Source organism: Pimephales promelas, chromosome 12 (assembly GCF_988280905.1).
Source record: "Pimephales promelas chromosome 12, fPimPro1.hap1.1, whole genome shotgun sequence".
Lineage (NCBI taxonomy): Eukaryota > Metazoa > Chordata > Actinopteri > Cypriniformes > Leuciscidae > Pimephales > Pimephales promelas.
Window position 1 is genome coordinate 17,599,071 of NC_142780.1, and position 22,797 is coordinate 17,621,867.

General features: G+C 39.7%; 2 protein-coding genes across 5 annotated transcripts; both read left to right on the forward strand.

Annotated features, from left to right (window-relative positions):
* Positions 1–71: 71 nt before the first annotated feature.
* On the forward strand, positions 72–8,916 carry LOC120484332 (uncharacterized). 4 transcript variants are annotated; one of them, XM_089117588.1, is made up of 3 exons: positions 72–1,195; positions 2,312–5,090; positions 5,195–8,916. In XM_089117588.1, exons 2-3 carry the CDS (start codon positions 3,056–3,058, stop codon positions 7,594–7,596), a joined length of 4,437 nt encoding a protein of 1,478 aa, XP_088973714.1. In that variant the 5' UTR covers positions 72–1,195; positions 2,312–3,055; the 3' UTR covers positions 7,597–8,916. The 4 variants fall into 4 exon arrangements, with proteins under 4 accessions (XP_088973714.1, XP_088973718.1, XP_088973716.1 ...); XM_089117592.1 differs by having other exon boundaries at positions 5,207–8,916; XM_089117590.1 differs by having other exon boundaries at positions 72–466.
* A 2,579-nt stretch (positions 8,917–11,495) lies between these two features.
* dbpb (D-box binding PAR bZIP transcription factor b) lies at positions 11,496–19,658 on the forward strand. The gene is made up of 5 exons (XM_039679728.2): positions 11,496–11,957; positions 12,231–12,481; positions 13,926–14,384; positions 16,382–16,635; positions 18,972–19,658. The coding sequence occupies exons 2-5, from the start codon at positions 12,286–12,288 to the stop codon at positions 19,185–19,187; spliced, it is 1,125 nt and encodes a 374-aa protein (XP_039535662.2). The 5' UTR covers positions 11,496–11,957; positions 12,231–12,285; the 3' UTR covers positions 19,188–19,658.
* Positions 19,659–22,797: the final 3,139 nt, after the last annotated feature.

The following is a 22,797-nucleotide window of genomic DNA, read 5'->3' on the forward strand; positions in this document are numbered from 1 at the left end:
AAAGCGGGACAGTGAAGACTGAAACCGTTTGGGGAAACCAGCACTGAGTTCATGTCTTGAAATGTTTAAGCACAAACATACAGTGAATGTTTGGGTAAATCACTTCAAATCAAACATCATCATTATTATTATTATGTAACTATTAAAACAAATGCCCTGAAGTAATAACATATAGGCTACACTGCATTCTCAACTTGATTTCCATACAGGTTAAATTTCACCTTCGTAAAATAAAGTCAAATGATGAAACTGTTGCCTCGAATGTCTGATGACACAAGTCAAAAGAAAAACAGAACGTTTAAATTATTCCTGATGTCAGCATTTATTACACAATGTTTACAAACTTATTTTCCATGAAGCATCAGACTGGATATAAGCAATTCCAAGGCAGCCATTTTGATAAGGACCAGCCTTTGAATTTGAGCAGCCAGGATGTAATAAAATGGCCACTGCAAGAGCTTTTAAGGTACAAACAAGCTGCTAAAGAAATAATAGAATATATGAATAACGAATTCAGAACATTATATCGGGTAATATATTCGCCGAGTTGTAATTCGAATTTACCTCATATTTTACGAGCTGGCTAACATGCCAAATTTGACTGCGCAACAACACCGAAAATGCTTACTTGAAAGCTCCCCGCAAATATCATACAGCTAATGGGCAGACAAATGATATCGCTATAAGTAGCTCCTATTATTAAAGACGCTGATATAATGTGTGCGCTAGTTTGAGACACAGTAACTTACAGCCTCTACTACAAATACAACACATAGCGGACTGCAGCCGGGGAACGTTAGGCGGAAGTGTTCCAAGGTCCGGAAACGACTAATGTTAAAATAACACACGTCACTCGTTCCTCTCTAAAACACCAACACAAACCGTGCAAAATATTTTAGCCGACAAAAAAAGGAAACACAAAATAATAAATTTATTCGGTCTTAATACCGTTTGATGCATTTATCACAGGATATAAGAACGATAAGTGCATCTGTTTTAGATTATAAGGGACTCTCGGTCTCATGCTATCGCACCACGGTTGCAGTGGTAACAGAGTCTGCTAACTAGCTGTAGCTAGAAGGCTAACCACTGGAAAACAGCGCAGAGCAGCTGGGGTACATGAACGGGGGGGCAGGGTGGGAGAGAGTATAGCAGGCCCTGTTCATCTTGACCAGGCTAAAAGATGGATGCGTAGGTAAAAAGGCCTATTTTATTGTCTCGACTATTATTTAATTATGTTTAATTTACTTGCACAATAATACAGATTTGCTCATGCATTATCTGCCTTGCTGTTGGGTCGCGCATATCATTACGGCAAGCTAAGCCGTGTCCCTTTGCTAAATGTGTAGTATTAGCCAGCTGTTTTGCATGCTAGTTGTTTCACATAGCCACAGCGCTAAAAGATTTCGCGTAAAAGATACGCAGCAGATATTTTTTCAAGCACTATTGAACTTTTGAAGTGAATTTTCCCCATCGTAGACAATTTGATATTACTCCCAGGAGTCTGTCGAAATGGACCTTTTCTTTACGCGATGCAATCGGAGGATGTAATAATTGCATGAAATTCACCTCTACCCCTGACGATTCACACTGCACTCAGCATCTTTTCCGCACAATGCTAACTGCTCAGAATGTAAGATGAAGTGATGGAAAACCCTCGCAACGTTTCAATATAAGAAAACCGTGTAAATATTTGAATATGTGTCTTAACTTACTGTTTTCATTGCGCATGTCGTCTGAAAACGTATTTTACAGTAGCCTACTTTTGTTTAGTAGGCTATCGTGTTGTGGCTGTTAAATGACATTCATTTGAATTGTTGTTAATATCGGTCATTTAGATGAGGCTGATATAAGATTAATTAATGTTTTAGATCTTGAATACAATGTATTATTTCAGAATGAACTATGAATGGTTTGATGTGGTTCACTAGAAATAAAAAAGGGCTCGGGTTTTAATTTTTTTTTTAAGTTTTAGTTATTATGAGTTATTTTATTTGTTATTGAAGAATGCAAATGGACAAAAATGAAAACATGCAAATGTCTTTAATATTAAGTGAAGGACCAAAGTTTTTCAAAGATTTGCCAATACTTTCATAATTATTCACACACACTGATGTTATGTGTATTAAAAATTATATAAATTAAAACGTCTGCTGTAATAAACTGTCTGCCTGTTGTTGTTGTTGTTTTTAATCAAAACCATTTATGTGTTTTGAGGTTTGATGGTTCATTTTGTTTATTAACAAAATTGTATCAGATTTTTTGTTTAAAATAAGTAATTTAACATATTGCTCCTTTTTTCCTCTCACAGTGAGAAGAGGAGTGGCAGAAAGAACATTTTCACAGCCCCCAAGAAAGGGTACTGGAGGATTTTGCTTCCAACTATGGAAAAAAAAAGAAACGTATACTAATTAAAACTTGGAAACAGAGATGCAAGCCACATATGGATTAAGAATTAATAGATATTCAATGTAATAAAACCAGCCCATGGGATTTGAATGGATCCATCCTACAGTGGGATGGTCATGAACTGAAAATGTAACCAAGCAAGAGGAAATATTTCAATGAACTCAAACTGTATTAAGCACTTGCCAAAATGTGAAAAAAATAATTGCATCTTTTGCAATTGAGGCATTTTTCTACCAGACCATATGTCTTTGCACTCTTATGGAATATTCAGACTGACATATTGATATCTAAGGTGAACTATCCAAAATATCTGATTTTATGGAATCCAATGCGAAGCCAAAAGGGAGTAGAAGTTATTTCATAAGTGACAAATCCAATGGAACTCAGTTTTTTCCAGAAATAACAAATTCATGTTACAATGAATACAAAATGTCCTTCTCAACTACTTGCCCAAAGAGTGAAAAAGTGGGTGTCCACTTTAAATGAAACCACACCAGTGGCATAAGGGAACATGTGACATAGCACTGTTTTTGAAATTGCTTCTGCTTCTGATTACAACTAGTAGGAAAGCATCAAATACATTTTTGTTGCTGCTCACAGAGCAGAAGGTGTTGGAACTGCGCACCAATGTATCAGTAACTGGGAGATGTTCCAGTTTGGAAAATACAATGTGGACATCATAGAGATGCTGAGTGGACACCAGTCCCATCAGTTCAAAGGTCTTGGATTAGAGCGACAACTTCAACACCAACAGCAAGTGCAGCTTCACCAACACCAGTTACAGCAACAGCAGCAAGGTGAGACATCTGGGTCAATTTTGTCTGGACTTGGCTTAGGCCCACTACAAGGATCTAGAGGCAGTGCCTTTACAGACTCTGCATCAATTTTTGCAAAAATGAGTGCACCTCCTCCACCTCTACAACAGCAAACCCTATCTTCATCGTCTCAAAGTTTGAGGAAATCCGGCAAAATGTCTGGAAGCAGTAGCAGTGGTGGAAGTCATTTGAGTGGATACCCTCAGTTTTTGCGCTCATTCCACCCAACTGAGGCGACCCTTGCACAAGAGCAGTTACATTCAGGAGTAGGACGATTTGATCATTTTGCCAGCAGTAGTGCAAGTGGAGGACTGGTTTCATCTGTTCCACCACCACCCCCGTTGCACCCTGGCCTGTCAGTACCTCAGGCCTCTCCTGGGCCACCGTCCTCTTCCCCATCTACTTCAAGTTCTGTTTCAATTTCCAACAACCCTCCCAGCAGTAGTACAGTGACTACTTTGGGTCATCAGTTGGCAGGATCTCAGTCTGACGCCCGAAGTCTACATCAACAGTTTAGCTGCATGTTAGCGGCAAATCAGTATTTTCTTTCTGGAGTACCGGCCAATTCCAGTCTAGAACAATTTTTAGTTCAGCAAGGTAGTCATAACCATCTTGGTCTTGGTCTGGGCCAGGCTGCAGGAGAAACAAGTGCAGCCCTTGCTCCACCCCCTGCTCTTCATTCTTCACACACTCATGGCCATTCAACCACTCTATCACAGCCTCATCAGCCACCAACACAACAACAGCAACTACCACCTCACACTTTGTCTCACACTCACCCACATCCACATCATCCATTGCACTCCTCCTCGCAGCATTCTTCACTCGGAGGTTTTGACTTTCAAGGAATCCCAGTACTCTCCTCTAACCAGCTAGCATCTCTGATGCAACAGGAAGCTGGTTTGCCACTTCCTCTTCCGCTACATCTTTCTTTATCAAAAGACGAGGGAAAAGGGGATAGTGGTGTCGGAGGAGGTGGTAGAAGAAAAAAAGCCATGGCCGGCTACCTGCCACAAAGAAAGTCTGAAGGCAACAACAACAATGGCAGCAACAGTCACATCTCTACAAACCCTAACAGTGGCACTTCAGGGGGACTGAACCAGGATAGCACACCAGGCTTGGATGGAGGTGGGGGTGTTGGTTTGTCGGGTATTGGTGGAGACCCTTCTTCCCACCTAACCTCTTCATCTTCTACTTCTGTTGTCTCATCATCTTCTTCTGCATCCTCTTCTGCAACAGCATCAGTCTTGGTGACAAATGGCTCTAAAACAGCCAGCCATGGTTCCATGCCACCCCAATCTCAGCCTGAACAAGAGCCCCTTTATCATTGTGGCGAGTGTGGCAAAACATTCACACATCTTTCTAGTCTGCGCAGGCACCTACGTAGTCATGAACTGACCACAGCTGGCACAAGTGGCACGAGAAGTAATATTGTAAACCCAGTTTTGCATCCTTCCGATCCAGGTATTCCCCACTCTACTCAAGACAGCTCATCTTCGTGTGGCAGTCATGAAAAGACTTTTCATTGTTCTGAGTGTGGCAAAGGTTTCAAGAAAAAAGGGCATCTCCTTCAACACGGGGTCATCCACTCTGGGTCTCGGCCCTATGCCTGCACTACTTGTAGTCGTGCTTTCAATCGCCGTGAGTCACTCACCCGCCATGAAAAAATCCATGAAGAGAAACCATTCCGCTGTCCAGCTTGTGGTCGCTGTTTTCGAGAAAGTACGTCTCTTTTGAACCATGCCGCCTCTGGCACCTGTGGCAAGTCAGGACGTACAGCGAGATCAAAGCATGAAAGTAATATAGTTGATGGCAAGAGCAATAAAGCTGGGGGCTCCCAAGATGGAATAGCGACTAATGCAGCGGGTGAGTAACGTCTAGAGTAGTGTTTATTTTTAGTAAACCCAGTCAAAGTCAAAATATTTCATAGGCACTATGAAATTTGTGTGCATAGCATTATTACTGTTTAGTCTGTTGTGCAGGTTCTTACCGGAGTGATGATTTCAGTGATGACTACAAGGACCAGCGCTCTCAAGGTATTCTATATTCTGGAACAACCCCATGTGGTGGTGGCAACATGACAGGGCTTGCACTTAGGAAGGCACCATTAGCTCCTACTCTGCATCCACACCCACAAAACCAAAGCCAGCAGCATCATCAACAGCCACATCTCCCACTTTCATCCCTGTTAGAGGATTCCGAAGATGATGTCACTAGCTCGGTCAACAATGCAATTTCTGCCATCACTGCTGCAGCTGCAAATTGTATGAGCGGTGATCTTGCCCATAGTGGAGGTAGAGGGGATGATCGCAGGGATATCATTGGTGGATTGCTTGGAGGTCTGGGTCTTGGACCTCTTGCCTCGCCTAGTGGTCCGTTATCAACATCTGGCCTGGAAAAGTCCTATAGAGGTGATGCTAACCCAAGTGCAGTGGGGCTCAACCAGCAAACAGGTCAGCAGACACCTGGTGGAAAGCCCAAGCGTCCTCGTAAGCCCCGCAAGAAAAAGGAGCCAGGTGTTGTTGGTGTTGAGCCCCCTAAAAGAAGGCAGTCCTCTCACAGACCAGGAGGGCCTGATGGGGATATTAGACCATATTTGTGCAGTGTCTGTGGTCGAGGATTTGCAAGAAGAGAGACTTTGCGAAGGCATGACAGAATACACACCGGAGAAAAGCCTCACCATTGTACTGTGTGTGGCAAATTCTTCAGAGAGGCATTTCATCTTAGCAAGCACCACACAGTGCATTCTGGAGAAAAGAACTACAAATGTATTTTGTGTGGAAAGGACTTTGGATATGCTCAGAGCCTTAAAAGACATGGCAAGCTACACCAGAAAGGTGAAATGGAAGAAGTGCCAACAACGCCTGGTGGGGAAAACCTTAACAGCTATCCTCCATCCTCTGGTGGCAGCTTGATTCAAGGGGGCCATAGTAGCTCTTCTTCTTTTTATTCATACTCTCAAGATGTCAAACCACAGACATCAAACACTCAGCCCCCTCCTAGACTGTACACATGTGCTATATGCTGGAAATCATTCCGCCATCACTTTCACTTGACAGCACATCACCAAACAGTTCACGAGGGTGGTGGAGAAAAGCTGTTTTCTTGTGAAGTCTGTGGGAAGGCTTTTGCATACTCTAACAGCCTTACACGGCACAGGCTTTCTCAGCATGGCCTAACACGGACTGGCCAACCAGTTGCTCAAAGAAGCACAGGCGAAGGGAACAGTGGTGGTGGTTCGATATCAGAAAGTGAAGCTGCTACAAATGCTTTGCTTCAGCTTGCGCCACCAAGTGGCACACATGGCGAACAACATGGACTTCTTCATAGCCAGCATGCTCCTCCCCAAACACAAACTGGCTACTCCTCCCTGTTCTATATACCCGATGCCAACATTACACACTCTGCTTCATCTAATGCCTCATCTTATTCTCATTCTCTGCCATCAACTTCCTCAGGGCCTCTACTTTGTAATCATCAGCATCAACAACACACTGGGAAAAAGGGTGAACCCATTTATCACACTGGTCACAGGCATACTCTTACTGCAAACATACCTGTGCATTCCCTTGTTTTGCCTCCATCAGAGCCACATCAGCAACACCACAATCCCCAGCAGCTTTCAGCTGAGATCCAGTCTACACACCACCACACTTTTCAAAGCCAAGAAGAGTTGAGGAGACGAAAAAAAAAAAAAAAAAGACGGCCAGAGAGAGGGGAGATAGGCTACAAATGGACCCCGGCTGCAAAAGTAGAGAGAGAACAGGTGGAAGTTTCCCTTGGGGAAAGGCAGAGAAATCTTCTTAGAAGAAAGATTTTTAAGAGAAAAAGGAGAGAAATTCACAGAACACAACGTAAAATTAAGAAGCGCATGGCTGTGCTCGTAAGGATCAGGCGTGGAAGTGGAGGAAGTGCTGTGTATGAACTGGGCCTTCCAGGTGGACTGAGGCTTCACAGGCTTCGCTCTCTCAAAGTTCCACTGAAACGAAAGTCCTGTCCCCTTTGCCTTGGTGCAACCTTCTCACAACAGGTAGCACTTAAAGTTCATATAGCAGCTAGACATTGTCCCAAAGTGAGAGGCCTTCAGCATCGTTTGAAATGTCCAGTTTGCGGAAAACAGTCTCGCAAGTTCCTCTCAGCTCTCATTCACAGAAGCTCCCATTTAACAAACAGAGCATTTTCTTGTAAACATTGTCCCTGTCGTTTCTGGAATGCAATGCTCCTCACACGGCACAAGAAGGTGTGTCGAGGGACGTTGGCTAGGTTTCAACGAGAGAGGTCTCTTTGTGTTAAATTAGTCATGGGAGCAACATACAAGAGGTTTGAATGCAAAGGAAACTCTTCATCCATGCATATGGAATACAGTCCCTGAGTTATGTCATTAAATACATTTTCATATGCACTTTAAGAAGAGAAGTGTTGGGATTGTCATGACAAAAACTGAGATACCTGACTGAATACACCCTTTGCTCATGTAGACTTTGACTTGTGTGTCATGAGAGCGTTTTCTTTTCTCTCTCAGTCATTACATTTCTTCACGTAACTTGGACCCCTAAAATGAACACCTTCAACAAACTCACAGATGTATCAAAGGCATTTGTATCGAAAAATGCTTAGCCTCTCCATCCATCCAATTCCACACCAGTCTTCTAAGAAGAAAATTCTTGTTCAGATTGAAATGATCCTTGGATGGTAATAGAAGAGGATTCAGTGATTTGGCTAATATTGTACTGTGCCAAAACAAAAGGCTATTGCTCACTATTCCTCAACAGATGCTCTGTAAAATTATTCTGTCTTTGATATATATTGTGTTTGTTGGTGTTCACTTAGAGCAAGTGTGGAGGTGTGATTTTGTTAATGTAAAAAGTGCATTCAGTATCCGAAGGCGAAACGGGGGTCCTGTTAGGAAGTGGAGTGTTTTATTTTAAAGAGTATTTAAATTACTGCATGTTAGCGTGAGTGATGAGACTGTGGGCTTACATGGTTACATGACAAATCCAATTGAAAATGTATTAAATATAGGAACCAAAAGAAATTAATGTATAATAACAAATGTTGATTAACACTTTGTAATATCAAATGTGAGCCCTGTTTTGATTTATTTACTCTTTTGAAAGAAAACTAGCATTAGGATGGAAACGCCAGCACTTAAACAGGAAGAATATGATTTTCCACACAACCAGTCAAAGGACTAAAAAAAAAAAATGTAAGATGCAAATTCACAGATTCTTGCCCTAAAGGCAAAAGCCTTACCAAATTGTGACAATTAATACACCACATATGGGTATAGTACAATGTAGCGTTTATGTATAGAGTTTAAGGGAGGAACTGAAAAATATAAGTGTACTGTAATGTAAATTGTGTCAATATTTTATTATGTTTTTTTAAGCAAATGTCAATTATCTTTTTATCATAGCTACACTTCAGGTAGTTGGAAGAGTGATTGTAAGAGTTATCACTTTAGATCAGGTCTTGATTAAGTGTAATAATGTGTGACATTCTGTCCATTTGACAACTATGAACGTATCCCATGTACTTTTCTCACCTTATAGAGATGCCATACTACTTTTAGCCTCTCTTTTTTTTTTCTTTAAAAGAAGAAAAGTAATACGTATGTTTTTATCACTTTATTTACACATGATAAGCTGGTTGTTGATGATACCCAAGCATTTAATAAAATTTCAAAATGTTATATCCTTGTTACTTCCATCTACACATGTATCATTTTGTATGTATTTGCTTGTATTAAAATACGCAGACATATTAATTTTACAAACTGTATTTCATGGTTCCCGATGTTGTTATATTTAACATTTATTATTATATTTATTGCTTCTGTTAATTTTTGTTACAATGCTTAAATATTTATTATTTTCTGTTGCTGTAAGGTCATTTTTACCCTATAGTATTGTGATTTTTACACATAGAATATTTGTATCTGAGTATATATCCACACAAATACCCTAAATTTGGGTAATTTTTGATGTAGCCCACAACAATGAATAGTGCTGGGTAGTAACTGATTACATGTAATCTGGAGTAATCAGATTCCAAAAAGGACTTGTAAATAGATTATATACTTTTAAAAATACTCATAATCAGACTAGAATTGCTTTTATATTGATTATATGTTTATTTATGATTTTTTTGGTCTCTGACCAAATACGTTTACTTGAAGTACCTCCTGAGATTTTAAGTTAACAAGTTAGGTTAATAATAAGATTAGGTTAATAAAAAATAAAATTAAGTTCACAGTTCTCTGATGTCCGTTAATGGTCACATGACATGCAGGAAAAATTAAAAACTATTTTTTTTTTAAACTCAGGATCCCCCAGCAGTTCCATCATCACGAACCCCAGTCTGGGAAACCCATGGTGTAATTAAACATTTAATTCACTTTGTGTTGATTACAAAGAATGAAATATATTTCTTTCTCTTTGTATTTTTATATCAATATGCTACACGATTATCCTATTCAAATCAACATGGTAAATGAGTTAGGTGAAATGTAATAATATATAATAATATTTATAATATTACCATAAATGTGTAATGGGTGACTTACAATTTTTGTCATTTGGAATCAGTAAACGACTACAATTTGTATCTCTGCCCAGCACTGACAATAAACTACAGAGGATGTGTTAATACCAGACAGAAAATGGCTTTTTTAAATGGCAAATATCATTTAGTAGCCTAATGCTAGAATACATGTTGCTCATAAAATCTCCCCCAAAAATCCATGTTGTCTAATTTTTATTTTATCCACTGAATTGTAACTGTAGAGTGCCATTTTTGTTTTCATCATTCTGCACTTGGACATTCACCGTTCAGTGTCTGTCTGAACATGCAATGTTAACCCCATGTTTGTTGATAGAATTATAGCCTTCTAATTGTTGGGATTTCATTTATAGTTTGAAGATTTTATCAACTGCACTGAAACCTACACAATACACTGTACGGCTGAATGATAGCTAGGTGTTGATGTTGTGAAATTAACTCTACAAAAAGAATGAACCGTTTAGTGCTGTGTATTCATTCTAGCACTTGACGTTGCTCTTTCACATGTTGATCAGTTGGTGGCAGCAAGGATCATACAACAGCATGAAGCTGGGAGCCCAGCAGAACAACTGTCACATGGAATTAAACGGTGGGTGGAACAAGTACTCTGAGTCCTCGAGTGTGTGTGTGTGTGTGTGTGTGTGTGTGTGTACCTACGAGGGAGGCATTGAATTAAAATGAGTCCAAGACAGACAGGGATGGTTTATTCGCCCAGTGTATAGGGAAAACAAATAAAATGTCCTTGTTAGATGGCTTCTAATCCATATTTCACATGTTCACATTCTTTGCGTTCTACTGTCCTCAATTATTAGTTTGTTAAATCCTTAAAGGCAGACATATAGCCTAGTAACCTTTTGAGTTGTTAACTGCATTGAGTATTATAATATTTTGATAGGCTGGTGAAGTTGGGTTTATCAGGTTCGACCCTAAAAAATCTATTTGCTTTATTTCTGAATCTGTAGTGTGTGTGTGTGCGCGACACTCGCCTGGGTTCACGCGGTTTCTGTATTCTCACGCGGCTGTAGCATGGGTGTGATGAATGGGCGGAGCGCTGCTCTCCACGGCAGCCAATGATTGGGCGAGCAGGGAGGAGCCTCTTTTCTCTCAGCCAATGGCAGTAAAAAAGCTCAGCCGTGTCTCCGCGTGCGGACACCATGTGCACTGGAGAGCGCGTCTGTGTTTCTGAGACACAACGTGTAGTTGCCATCTCCTCTCGCATGATGTGATCACGTTTCCCCCGGATTACTAGTGAAGTGAAAAAGTGTGCCATTCGCTTGACAGGTTTTTCCCCAAAATGTGGCTCTCTGATAAGACTGTGTAGAAACTTGACAGGTTGTTAAATAGACAAATCGCTGATTATTCTGATGCTCTTTAAAACGGTCCACTTTCCAACTTAGTAATTCTGTGTCCGCATGTTCATGCTGTTATTGGGTGTCGAACATAAGCTAAGCGTCATTGGGACAGCTTGGGGTGAAATTATTGAACAATTTGTTTTTAATCAGTGCTTCCCTCCATGAGGAGCGTGCCTGTCACGAGGGGTGTGCCTTATTAATATTAAACAGAGATGCGCCTCTTCGTGCAAGTGTTGTTCGCGCTTCTACTCTGGGAGGTGTGACGTCACGTGAGCGGCCCGTGTTCGTTCCAGCTGAGCGAAAAGATCGGACGGTTCAAGCTCAACGCGTGCGGCAACTCACATGCAGAGAGAACTGAACAGAAGGGGGTGACCACAGGGGGAAAAAGCGATTGAGAGACTGCATGGAAAAAAACGTCAACATCCCACCAATCGCACTACGCAGCAGAAATTGACTCAGCAACACTTTCTTCGTTTTGTTTTCACTTGTTATTTTGAGACGACGCATTCAAGAGTTCAGCGCACTCAAGTTATCGTTGGCATTATTGGATTTTTTTGTATTCTCCCAGATTTTTTCCATTCTCCACTGTTCTGTACTGGAACCATATCCGCTCAATTGCTTCTTTTTTCCCCACACGTTGGACTTGGGCATAACGCTATTCTGGACATTCATCTCTATATATTTTTTTTAAAGTTCCAACATAAGATAAGCAAATTTTCTGGAAGTACTGGGAATGTTTATTTTTATCCACTCGACCAATCTACAATCAAATGCAAGCAGAATGGCACTCTTTGTTTAAACATTTTATTTTCAAATAAAGGTAAAGTGTATTCTTCTTTAATGTCGGATGCTCTGGTGCACGTGAGTCGAGCAGGTCTTTCCTCCGTCTCTAAAGTAAACACGGTCTCGTGTTGCATGACTTCACAACTTTATGTGTACTTATACAGTAGCCTATAGTGATACGAACTCAATGCAAATGCGTAAAATATTATTATATGTTGTGTTTGATTACGAACTAATGCTAATCCTTTATTTTTGTTTGTTCGTTTCCTCTATGCATCGTCATGTGATTGATTTGACGGCTGCACAATAGTACTGAACCACTCACGCATCTAGCGGGCAAGGGAGCTCAATCCGGCAGACGTTGGATGATGGCCAGGCCGCTTTCACAGCTCCTTCCCCCGGACCTTCCCTCTGCCGGAGCCAGTCCGCAGTTTGGCAACAGTAACCAGGCAGGAGGCTCACTTAACGGAGGACACTTAAACTCAACAGCAAACTTAAAGTCGCTCCTGCAGCTTCCCGTGAAGGGCGACCAGCGCGTCAAAGACTGTAGTGAAATGAAGGGTGAGGAAACGCACCTGCTTCCCTTACACTCAGTGTGTGTATTATAATGTACAGACTCTCTATCAACCTTTTGTGTGTGCTCCTTTAGACAGTCAAAATAATGTGTTAATAGTCACCATTCCAGTTAGTTTCCTGATTATCACGATTAGTGTGTTATTTTCAATGCGTGGTTTGTTTCACATGTCAAATGGCAAAGCCATGTGCATTTGTGCGTATCTCTCAGTGAGCCGCAGACAGGACATCACATGTGACTAGAAGAGATAAACAAGGCTAGGCCATTCAGCCACTTAGCTCTCTACCCAGGTACTTCGAGGTCAGCTATTGGTTAAGCCATTTTAGCCATTACAGACCTGCATAACCACACAGACAGATGTTTTCCATTGCCTGCAAATACAACGTGATTATTGGAAAAGCTTCTTTATTGATTGCTGTCAGTGTTTTGCACTGATTATCTAGTTACCATTAATGCAAACTGACCCTGAATAGTCAAGTAGAAAATCACTAATTCAGTGTCTATCCACTTTGTATGTGCATGCGGCTTGGGAATTACATTAGCTGACATTAAAAGCACTGTCATTTCAAATGATTCAAGAACAGCTTTTACTCTTTTTGTGTTTGTTTTTAAGCATTGGTGTTTTAGGCGACAGTCTGCAGTTTTGTTTCATTGAGAAAAGAATGCAAATTTAAACAAAACACAGTTACATTTTTATGGTTTGTTTTTATACAGTATAACTAAACCAGAAATGTCTCATTTCAAACTGTCCTGGTTTCCACACCAATGCACCGTAAAATGCCCGATTTAGCCTAACTAGTGTTGTTAAAATTTTAGACCCCACCTAAATAGTTTTAGATGGAAACCTTCAGACTTAAGACCTAATGTTTTAGTTTCGCATTGTGCCTGTCCATTAGAATTGTTTTTATACCAACTAAACTTAACCAGTACCACACTACTCTATATCTCAGCAGAGCTATGTAGTATTGCATGGTTGCCTTTTGCGTCATGGCTTTGGTTTAGCCATAATACGGTAGTTTTGTAACGTTTAGCCATTGTTCAATGGTATTGTTGCTGTACCACCACAGACTTAAGCAGTGTCACTGCGGATGTAACATTGTAATCGCTTTACCATGGTCTTTCAGGAATGTCAAAACACATTAATCTTTTGCAAGTTAAGGCTCTTCGTTTTGCATTGATGCTCCGAGAGTCAGAGCTATTCACAAGTGTTGACATTGCAGAGGTAGTTCTCCCAGAGGGATGTGAAAGTAGCTGGGAAGTGCAATTCTTCCCCTAACTACGTAACCGTAGCGCCATCAGAAATATTGATCGCTTGAAATCAAGTCAAGTCAATATGTGTTCATGAGAATAGTTCGTTTTGTCTTTTTAGATTGCTCGAGATATGAAAGTAATATTATCTGCAGATTAAATCGGATTTCACTTTCCTTATAGGTAAGGACAGGTTGGATATGGATGAGGACTCTCTTGGCCGTTGTCCTATGCGCAACGGCTGCAACAATGGACTAGCCACTGACAGCAATGGAGCAGGCACTGGCAGCTTCTCAAACAGCAACAACAGTTCCTTCCTGGGCCCGTTGCTATGGGAACGAACATTGCCGTGTGATGGCGGGCTATTCCAGTTGCAGTACATGGATCTCGAGGAGTTTCTGACAGAGAACGGGATGAGCAGCATGCACAGTACCTCCAACTCCACCTCAGCTCAGATACCCTCGCAAAGCTCTCAGTCGGCCATTCCCAACCAGGGCTCCCAGTGCCTGCCCACCTCGCCCCCACACTGCTCCTCTTCGTCCTCACCGACATCCTCCACCTCCTCTTCCTCGCCCTCTCTGCTTGGGCTGGACATGCATACGCCGCAAAGCATGATGGGAACGGGGAACGACTGCTTGCACGGTGAGTTTTCTTTCGCAACTTGCTGCTGCGGAACATGAGCTAGAGAGGATGTTAAAAACCCACGAGACGAACGGTCTGAGGGCAGGCTGTCGAGATGAAGAAAGGAAACGCTGTGGGCCGAAAATGAGGTCTAACGCGCTTCAAACACTTCCCCCATTCTGCTTACAAGAATTCCCCGGGATTTTCGTCCATTTGCGAGTTGTAAAAAGCACCAGCCTTGTCCCTTGGGTGTGTGTTACTGTAGTTTCAGAGTATTAATGGTTTGGGTGTGTGCGTGTTTTTATGAGTGTGGATAGATGCTATTTCACTATTTGGATTGTCAAGAGGCTTGGGTGTTTTTTTTGTTGTTGTTGTTGTTTTTTTGTAGTGAGTGTTAGAGGGTGTGCAGCTGTTGTGTTCTATGTGTGTTGTTTAATAGGTATTCTGTCAAATCAATTAATCGCAATTATTCCCATCTAACATAAACGTAATTGTGTGTATGTTTGTTTGTATCTATATATATATATATATACACACACACACAATTTATATTTACAAACTTTTATGTTAGATGCGATTAATCGATTTGACAGCACTTTAACATTGCAAAAATTTAATCAAAAGTGAAAAATTTGCTTGTTTTGGATGCTACAGTATATGAAAAGATTGGGCTGGTTAGAACTGTATAAAAAGACTTGCAACAATGAAAAAGAGGATAGGGATGACAGCACGTGAAAAGAGAGGAAAAGATTGTGATATAGATTTGAGAACATGATGGCGATTGAAGGGCTGGGAAGTAAACAGTGAGGGACACACAGGTGAGCCAGAAGCAAAGAATGAAAGGCAGAGACGGCGTGTTTGTGATTGTGCTCGCATGTTTTTAAATCTCCTCCTCTTCTCACACGCTTGGTCCATGTGCTCTCGCTCGCTCACGTGCCGAGGCAGGCAGAGCGAGGACGGGGAGGGGCAGAGGAGAGGAGGTGTGTGTGTGTGTGGGAGTGTGTGTGACACACACAGACAGGGAGAAACTGAAAGATTGAGATGGAATGACTCAGTGCGAGTTGATGCTGTACTTCCCATTAGATGTTTGTTTACATTTCTGTAGTGACTGAGAAGAGATAGAGAGAGATTAAAAGTGCTGCTGGTAAATATTTAGATTGTTCAGGGCGATTAAATAGCACATGCTGAAGCCATCACATCACATATCTTCACAGATTTGATCAAGTAAAAAAAGAGGACCTGTGTCAGTGCATGTGCAGCAGTGGACAGTAAAAAGAGGATCGTTGCCAAATGGGGTTAAAGTTACTCTTAAGGGTACTTTACAGGTTTTAGATTAGGTTTATGGCTCAAACTGATTTTCAAAACATGGCAACAGGAATTTTGTTGTGCTGTCGTGACAGGGTTCACTTTAACTACACACAGATAATATATATATCTTTTCAGTATTTAATATTATTTTCATGGAGGTGTGTATGGGGTTGTGACTTAGTTAAGTTTTTTTTTTTATTAGGAAAAATATGTATGTGTTCTTATTTATTTATTTGTATTTTTTTTAACCAATTTAAATAGTTTACCAAGGTATGGTTACGAGTATGTGTGTGTCCGTGTTTTATTTTTTAAAATGAATTCTTATTTATCTTTAGCTCACATTATTCCCTTGCAGATGTGTATGTTGTTCTAAGTTAAGTATATATTAAATATATACGAGGAAAAAACAATAATATATGTGTGTTTGTATATGTATATGTGATTCACTATCAATTTATTTGTGGAATGAAAGTAATCATTTACAAAATGAAACCACCATTTCAATGTTCTGAAATCCAGAGATCAGGGTAGAAATATTGGAAAATGGAAAACGAGACAGATTGGTGGATTGAGTTGTTGTTTGCTGCCTGTTACTGCCCCCTTGTGGGTCGTCTGGGTAGAGTTTTGAGAGTCCCTGATTATTCTGATTCTGAATGCATACATTTAGCAACGTGACTTAATCAAGGCATCTACTTTGTGTCTACCTTCAGGCACTCCACCAGGCAGCTTGGAGCCAACACCCTCACCATCTTCCACTACATGTCCACCGCTCCCTACTACACCCAATACTAACTGCAATGAGGTGGTGCCGTCCTTTGACCCAGATCCCGCAGACGTCGCACTGTCGAGTGTGCCTGGACAGGAGGCGTTTGACCCACGCAGGCATCGTTTCAGTGATGAAGAGCTCAAACCTCAGCCCATGATTAAAAAGGCTCGCAAGATGCTTGTCCCTGAAGACCTAAAGGTGAGAATCTTGGACATAATTCATATCATTTATTAGAGGTCCTAAGATATTTATGTTCATAATCTTGCCAGCTGTGATGCTACATGTTTTCCTTATCTCTTGGTCATATGAACATGCGGATTTTGTGAAACGTACTTTTTGTTATGACAGCTTATAGTCAATATTATTTTGTAGCTGTGAATCTAAGCACCACAAGTCATCTCTCACAGTGTAGGTCCCACATTTTTCCTTTTTGTCGCCATCTCTGTTTGAAATCTGCAATTGCAGTCATTTGCGGAATCATCAACTTTACGTGAGTTGGACTTCAACACTCTTGACACGGCACATTGTGGATGAACACAATGTTTGAGGAGACTGTGCAGCTGTCAGTCACAGCGCTGATGTGGATACTGTCATTCAGAATCACAGATTATTCTTTTTGGAAGTATGACCAACATTAGAATTTTCACTGGAAAATTTCATCTGAACTAGTAAGAAACAATCGCTTATAAGTTATCATTTCGCACAAAACTCTGCAATTTATACTTTGTTCTTAAATTGTTAATGTTAACAACGTCAGCTTTGCGTGACTACATGTAATGTCCTTCCGATATGTATCCTTGTTTTCGCATGGGTCCGGTTGCAGTCTCTTTTTTTCTGTAGCCACTCCGAAGTCCGAATGAAGTCTTTTGAATTTTACAGCGGGTGAATCTGTTGTCACTGGTGATTGTCGTTTTAACCCAAATTGCCAAGTTTAATTATATCAAGTGCAGTGAGAAAAGGCTATAAATCTCCACCTCAAACATCCTCACATGCTATATAGCCTACTAGCGAGACTGCTACAGATGTGACGTAATGATGCAAAGACACACTCGAATCTCCCGTGGAAATCCACCAGTACCACTGGAATTAAAAACATTATTACAAGCTTACCGGTTCGAGCTAAGGCAAGCAGATAGTTTTGAACACTGGCTGGTTATGTATTTTCTCAAATATGTCTTTTGGATCATTTTTAACCCAGAAAAAGGCACAGACTGCAGCTTTAAAGTGTTTTAGCTTTTACCGGATTATTTGGTAAAAATGTAGAAATAGTTTCTGTGCCACTTATTCATAGATATTGGATGTAAAATCCCACTCTCATTTCGTCCAACAGGCCTGGCGTTCTTCATGCCTCTATACAAATCCAGTAATGCAGATGTTAGGCATGTTTCCATCAGTACAGATGGTGACATTGTGATATTGTCAATAACAACTAGATTTCAAAATTAAATTAAGACATTCAAAATCATCATCAGTTCTTTAAACCCATTACTAGAATAGTTTTAGTATTATGAAGTAATTTATAAAGTATGTCACATTGATTGACCTGATCATGTCTCAATTCTGAGGCAGATGTCTTGGAAACCGAGGTTCTCAAATATGTCATTTTTTTTGTTATAAAGGGCACAGCAGTCAAAAGGGGGAATTCCTTTGTAATCACAGTGACCTCTCCTCTGGGAACAAATGGAAGTTTTGAATACTTGGAAAGGAAGCAACATTCTTTAATGAGTTGTTGTTGTTTTTTAATGCAGGAGTTATCTTTTACTTGACATCATGTCTTTCCAAACCTATGGAACTGGTTTTGTAGAACAAAACAAGTTGTTTTTTTTTGTTTTTTGGAAGAATGTTTCAAATCAATCACATTTTTAAAAGAAAACCAAGATTTTTAGTGTTGTGAAAGGCTTAAAAAAAATTAGCTTTTATTTTTGTTTGTGTTGGTAATTTTATTTTTATTTTATCTTTAAGATTAGCTTTGGTTTAACTAGAAGTAAAATGACCCCAAACTCGTTTTCATGAGGGAACTGCAGGGGTTCGCAAGTTGATGAAAAGCTGATAATTAATTAAATCATAAAAATGCAAAACTGAAATAAAATGCATACTAAAACATATATTTGGCTTACCATGTCAAATGACGGCTAACTGACCGCTTTAAATGAATAAATAATTATTTGGATTTCGAAAAAACTGGAAAAGTATTATAGCATAATGGGAATTGACACTTTTATGAGAATGTATTTATTCAAACAAGATTTGTTACTGTTTTTTTATGACACCAAATGTACTGTTCCTCACCACTACTGACAGAGTGGTGTGAACCACAAGTCTGGCACTTTGAGAACAGTCACAGAACCTCAGTCAAATCTCAGACTGTATGCTGGTTTAAAGCCATTTCTCGCTGAAATGTCACCTCAGAGCTGCTATAGAAAACCTCAAACACTTACATATGAACACACACAAATCCCAGTCACACATCTGGCAAAGCTCCACACCTACCGTTGTAGACATGTTCTAATGTATACTTTTTTTTTTCTTTGAAGGATGAGAAGTATTGGAGTCGGCGCTGTAAGAACAACGAGGCCGCAAAGCGTTCTCGCGATGCCCGTCGACTGAAGGAGAACCAGATCTCTGTGCGCGCCGCCTTCCTCGAGCGTGAGAACGCGACACTCAGACAGGAAGTAGCCGACATGCGCAAAGAGCTCGGCCGGTGTCGTAACATCCTGAACAAATACGAGAGCCATCACTTGGATCAATAAGAAGGAGAGGGAGAAAACGCAAAACCAGATGATGGATGGAGAACGCAATGAATGTTCCTACGATAGGCACGCTAAAAGACAGATGGAAAGTGCATCAAATATGGAAGGATGTCTGAAGACGGCACAAGAGCTCAAGTTTCAAACTGGAGTGAGAGAGCATGTCACCTCTCTTAACTTTTTTTTTTTCCTAGTAAGGTACAATGGCAAGATTTTAATTATGGAGAGAAATGTATATTTTTATAAGATAGAACAATGCTTAATGGTGAAAGGAAAATTTTGAAATTGATTTTTGTATATTTTCTATATCTTTGGGAGGGCTGTAAAGTATGGACGGAGGGAACTGGTTGAGGTATCTGTAATTTAAAATGAATCGATGAGGTATTTTTGAAGCGATCAACTGAAAAATTGAAGCCTAGACTTTCACAGAACTTTAAAGATTTAGAAAAGGACTTTCTAGAGAAATTAAACTGTAAAATACGGAGAAAAAAAATATACCTTTAAATTTGTATAAAAATGTTAATATAGATTTATTCAAGCACTTAAGTTGTTGTAATAAACCTGTGTGTGATATTTTGACTGAGGACAGCCAAGGATGAGGGGAAATGACAGGTGCATCTCAACGTTGTTTATCAGTTTACTGCTGATATTTATTTGTCATTCTCAAAGGAAAACTAAACATGTAATGATGATACGGAGATGGTTCAGAAAGACATGCATTAATTGTCACATATTTTATTGCCATTTTTGTGTTTATTTCCTTGGTGAACTCTGTAGGATTCTTCTCATCTTTTTATAGGAATCTGACTCACAGTTGCAAACAAAAAACAGCTTTTTAGCAACAGCACACATCCACAACGTGCAGATCGTAAGTGAACTTGCAGAGGCTGTTCTTGCTGTGCAAAAACACAATTTGGACCTCTATGGATCGAATATATATATATATATATATTATATATGGGACGTGACTTTCATCTGATTGTACAGAATGATTTCTTATCTTGGAAGCACGGGAAATTGCATTTCAGAACAGGTTGACATGTAGACATTTGGCTATGTCTGCGCTTTTGCTGGTTTTGCACCTGTATATGCAAACACATTGAAGCCAATGGGCGCTCTTACTTTTATTGAAACAATATTGAATTTTTACAACCTGTTTACTGGTGTTAGTACAAATGTTTCAAAATCTATTAGTTTTGTGGTTCCTCGCTGGTTCTCCAGTCATGTATGTTTCTTTCCTTAACGGCCATTAAAGTAACTTCACTTATTATGAATTATTATTGATCTGATCATTATTATTACTATTGTTGTTAATACTACGAATTAATTCTTATTTTTGTTGTTTTATTTCCTTGATATTGTCTATTTTATGTTCCTTTAAAGAACTCCCCCAGAAGTCTCCTCTCAGCTGTGGATATTTTGTCAGTTCCTCTTTGTTACAGCATTCATCGTCAACACCGGTTATAGAAGAAGTGTTGCCCTGACAGCCAGCTCAATTTGTGTATCAAAGGAACACTGGGATAGAAAAAAAAAACTGGTGCCCTAGGTGATAACAAACTGCTTCCCCGAAATAAATGGATTTTGTTCTCTTTATTTCTGAGCACTAGCATTATAAACACCCATCATACCATTTGCTCTGTCTTTCTCTTTTTTGTGCATGTAGGTGTTTTAGCAAACCGCCTTTTTTACCCAGTAATTTGCTGCCTGTTTCTCATCAGTGACAATATACTTTTTGCAGATGGATTTTGGGGTAATGTAGTCCTTACTTTTCTGCACTTCCTCATGTGGATGACTATGAACATTTTGTGTTGTGACTTGTTTTTTTTTTTTTTTTGGATGTACAAATGCCCTAATGCATCAGTGTTACCCACACTGCACCTAGCCAAAGTAATGCAGGGGAATGTAGTCTTTTTCTCCAAGACCACAAATAAACTCTTGTTCTTACTCACTAAACACTAAGGTTGATTATTTTGTATGTCGTTTGTGCCTATTCTGTGCTACCAAGTCACTTCCTTACTAAAAAAATTGGTCATTAATAAAGCTCAGATCCGGATGATGTGTGTTCTTGAATGTTAATCGGCACTGCAAACAGCAGTCTGTCAAACAGATGTAGCTTGTAGAAAAACTTAGCTAATACACAATGCACAGTTCAAAAAAGGCTGTGCCCTTACAGACAAATATTTCTAAATTTTTAAGATGTGTACAATTACAATTAGTACAATTATGTGGTTTTGTTTCATTAATACAGTATACTTTTTTCTTGAGTTTCCCCCGAAAGAGTGGAAGTGACCATAGGTTTTTACTGCTTAAAATGTGGTAATAAGACAAACTAAAATATTTTATGAACTTTTTCATATAATGGCATTGTTTAATAATTAAAAATAAACAGATTTTTGAGTTTGACAATGAACACACTGGCAAACACAGCTAACAATCACCTTTTATCATTGTTTTTCAATAGAATTCATATAGAATAGCATAGTTCTAATAAGGGCACATTCATTGTAACGTAGTGTTACAACATGCCCCACCTGTGTAACTGGGATTTAAACCCGGCTAGTGTCTTCTGCTGGTTAGATCAGCATTAAAGAATTATCTCAACAACAGATTGGAGATTAAAATAATATCAGATTTGTCTAATTTAAAATAAACACCAAAAATGGAGATGAAAAGATAACATGAGTAAGAAATTTACTTTTGCTATGGTTGAATAAATGGTCAGTGATATCTTCCAAAGATTTCTGAATTTTGGCATAATTGTTTCTCTATATAGTGTTGATATGGCAACTAGTAAATGCACTAAGTTTCGTTGAGCAAGCTACTATGTGTGGAAGTATTAAACAAGTGTGTTACAACGAGCCCTGTGATAGGTTGTGCCCTGCTCCTATACAGTAAATGAAGAGGTAGCCTACTCAAATACTTAAAATCATACAAAGATACTTGTAAAGAAAATGAATTGGAAAAAGAATATATATATATATATGCAGAAATAAAAATTTGGATTTTTGGGTCTTCAAATATTGTCTTCGATTATTGCAGGCCTTGGAGTCAGAAAGGTTTAAATCCGCTGCTCTAGGAACCTTTTCAGGGTATTTGAAAAATCCTATTGTGCTCTCAAGGTCAACTAATATTTCAAGTGCATCAAAACCCTTTTCCTGTGATGAGGAACTCTTGATGGCTCTTATGGATTTATGGGTCCAAATTAGGATGTTCTACAAAGAACTCTGTCTCTTTTTAAAAGGTGCCAATAGGATTACCAAAGGATTCTGCTGGGCAAACCCAGGAATCCCACAGTGTAGTTTATAGTCCAGACGTAATCTAAGCACATGTAGACGTGTATCACCTCAGTGTCCTCACAGAAAGCAGAGAGGAACAGACAGGGAAATCAACACATGAAGGCCTTAGTGAGTTGCCCTCTCTGACCAGTAAACAACAGCTTAAAGACTATCGTCTTTTGTGGATGTATGTTGATCCTTAAAAGATAAAGAGGTATGTTTCATTCACTGAGTGTGACATTCATCAAAAGGGTGAGATAAATCAGTGGACGTAGCCTGAATGTGATTGTTGGTTTAGCTGGTCGCTCTGTGTGGGAGCGTTTCACGTTTATCTGTCA

Coding starts and splice junctions, on each gene's coding strand:
- LOC120484332 (XM_089117588.1), top strand. CDS start 3,056: ATGTTCCAGTTTGGAAAATACAATGTGGACATCATAGAGATGCTGAGT. Junction 5,091..5,194: donor AATAGCGACTAATGCAGCGG/GTGAGTAACGTC, acceptor ATTACTGTTTAG/TCTGTTGTGCAGGTTCTTAC.
- dbpb (XM_039679728.2), top strand. CDS start 12,286: ATGATGGCCAGGCCGCTTTCACAGCTCCTTCCCCCGGACCTTCCCTCT. Junction 12,482..13,925: donor AGACTGTAGTGAAATGAAGG/GTGAGGAAACGC, acceptor CTTTCCTTATAG/GTAAGGACAGGTTGGATATG. Junction 16,636..18,971: donor TTGTCCCTGAAGACCTAAAG/GTGAGAATCTTG, acceptor TTTTCTTTGAAG/GATGAGAAGTATTGGAGTCG.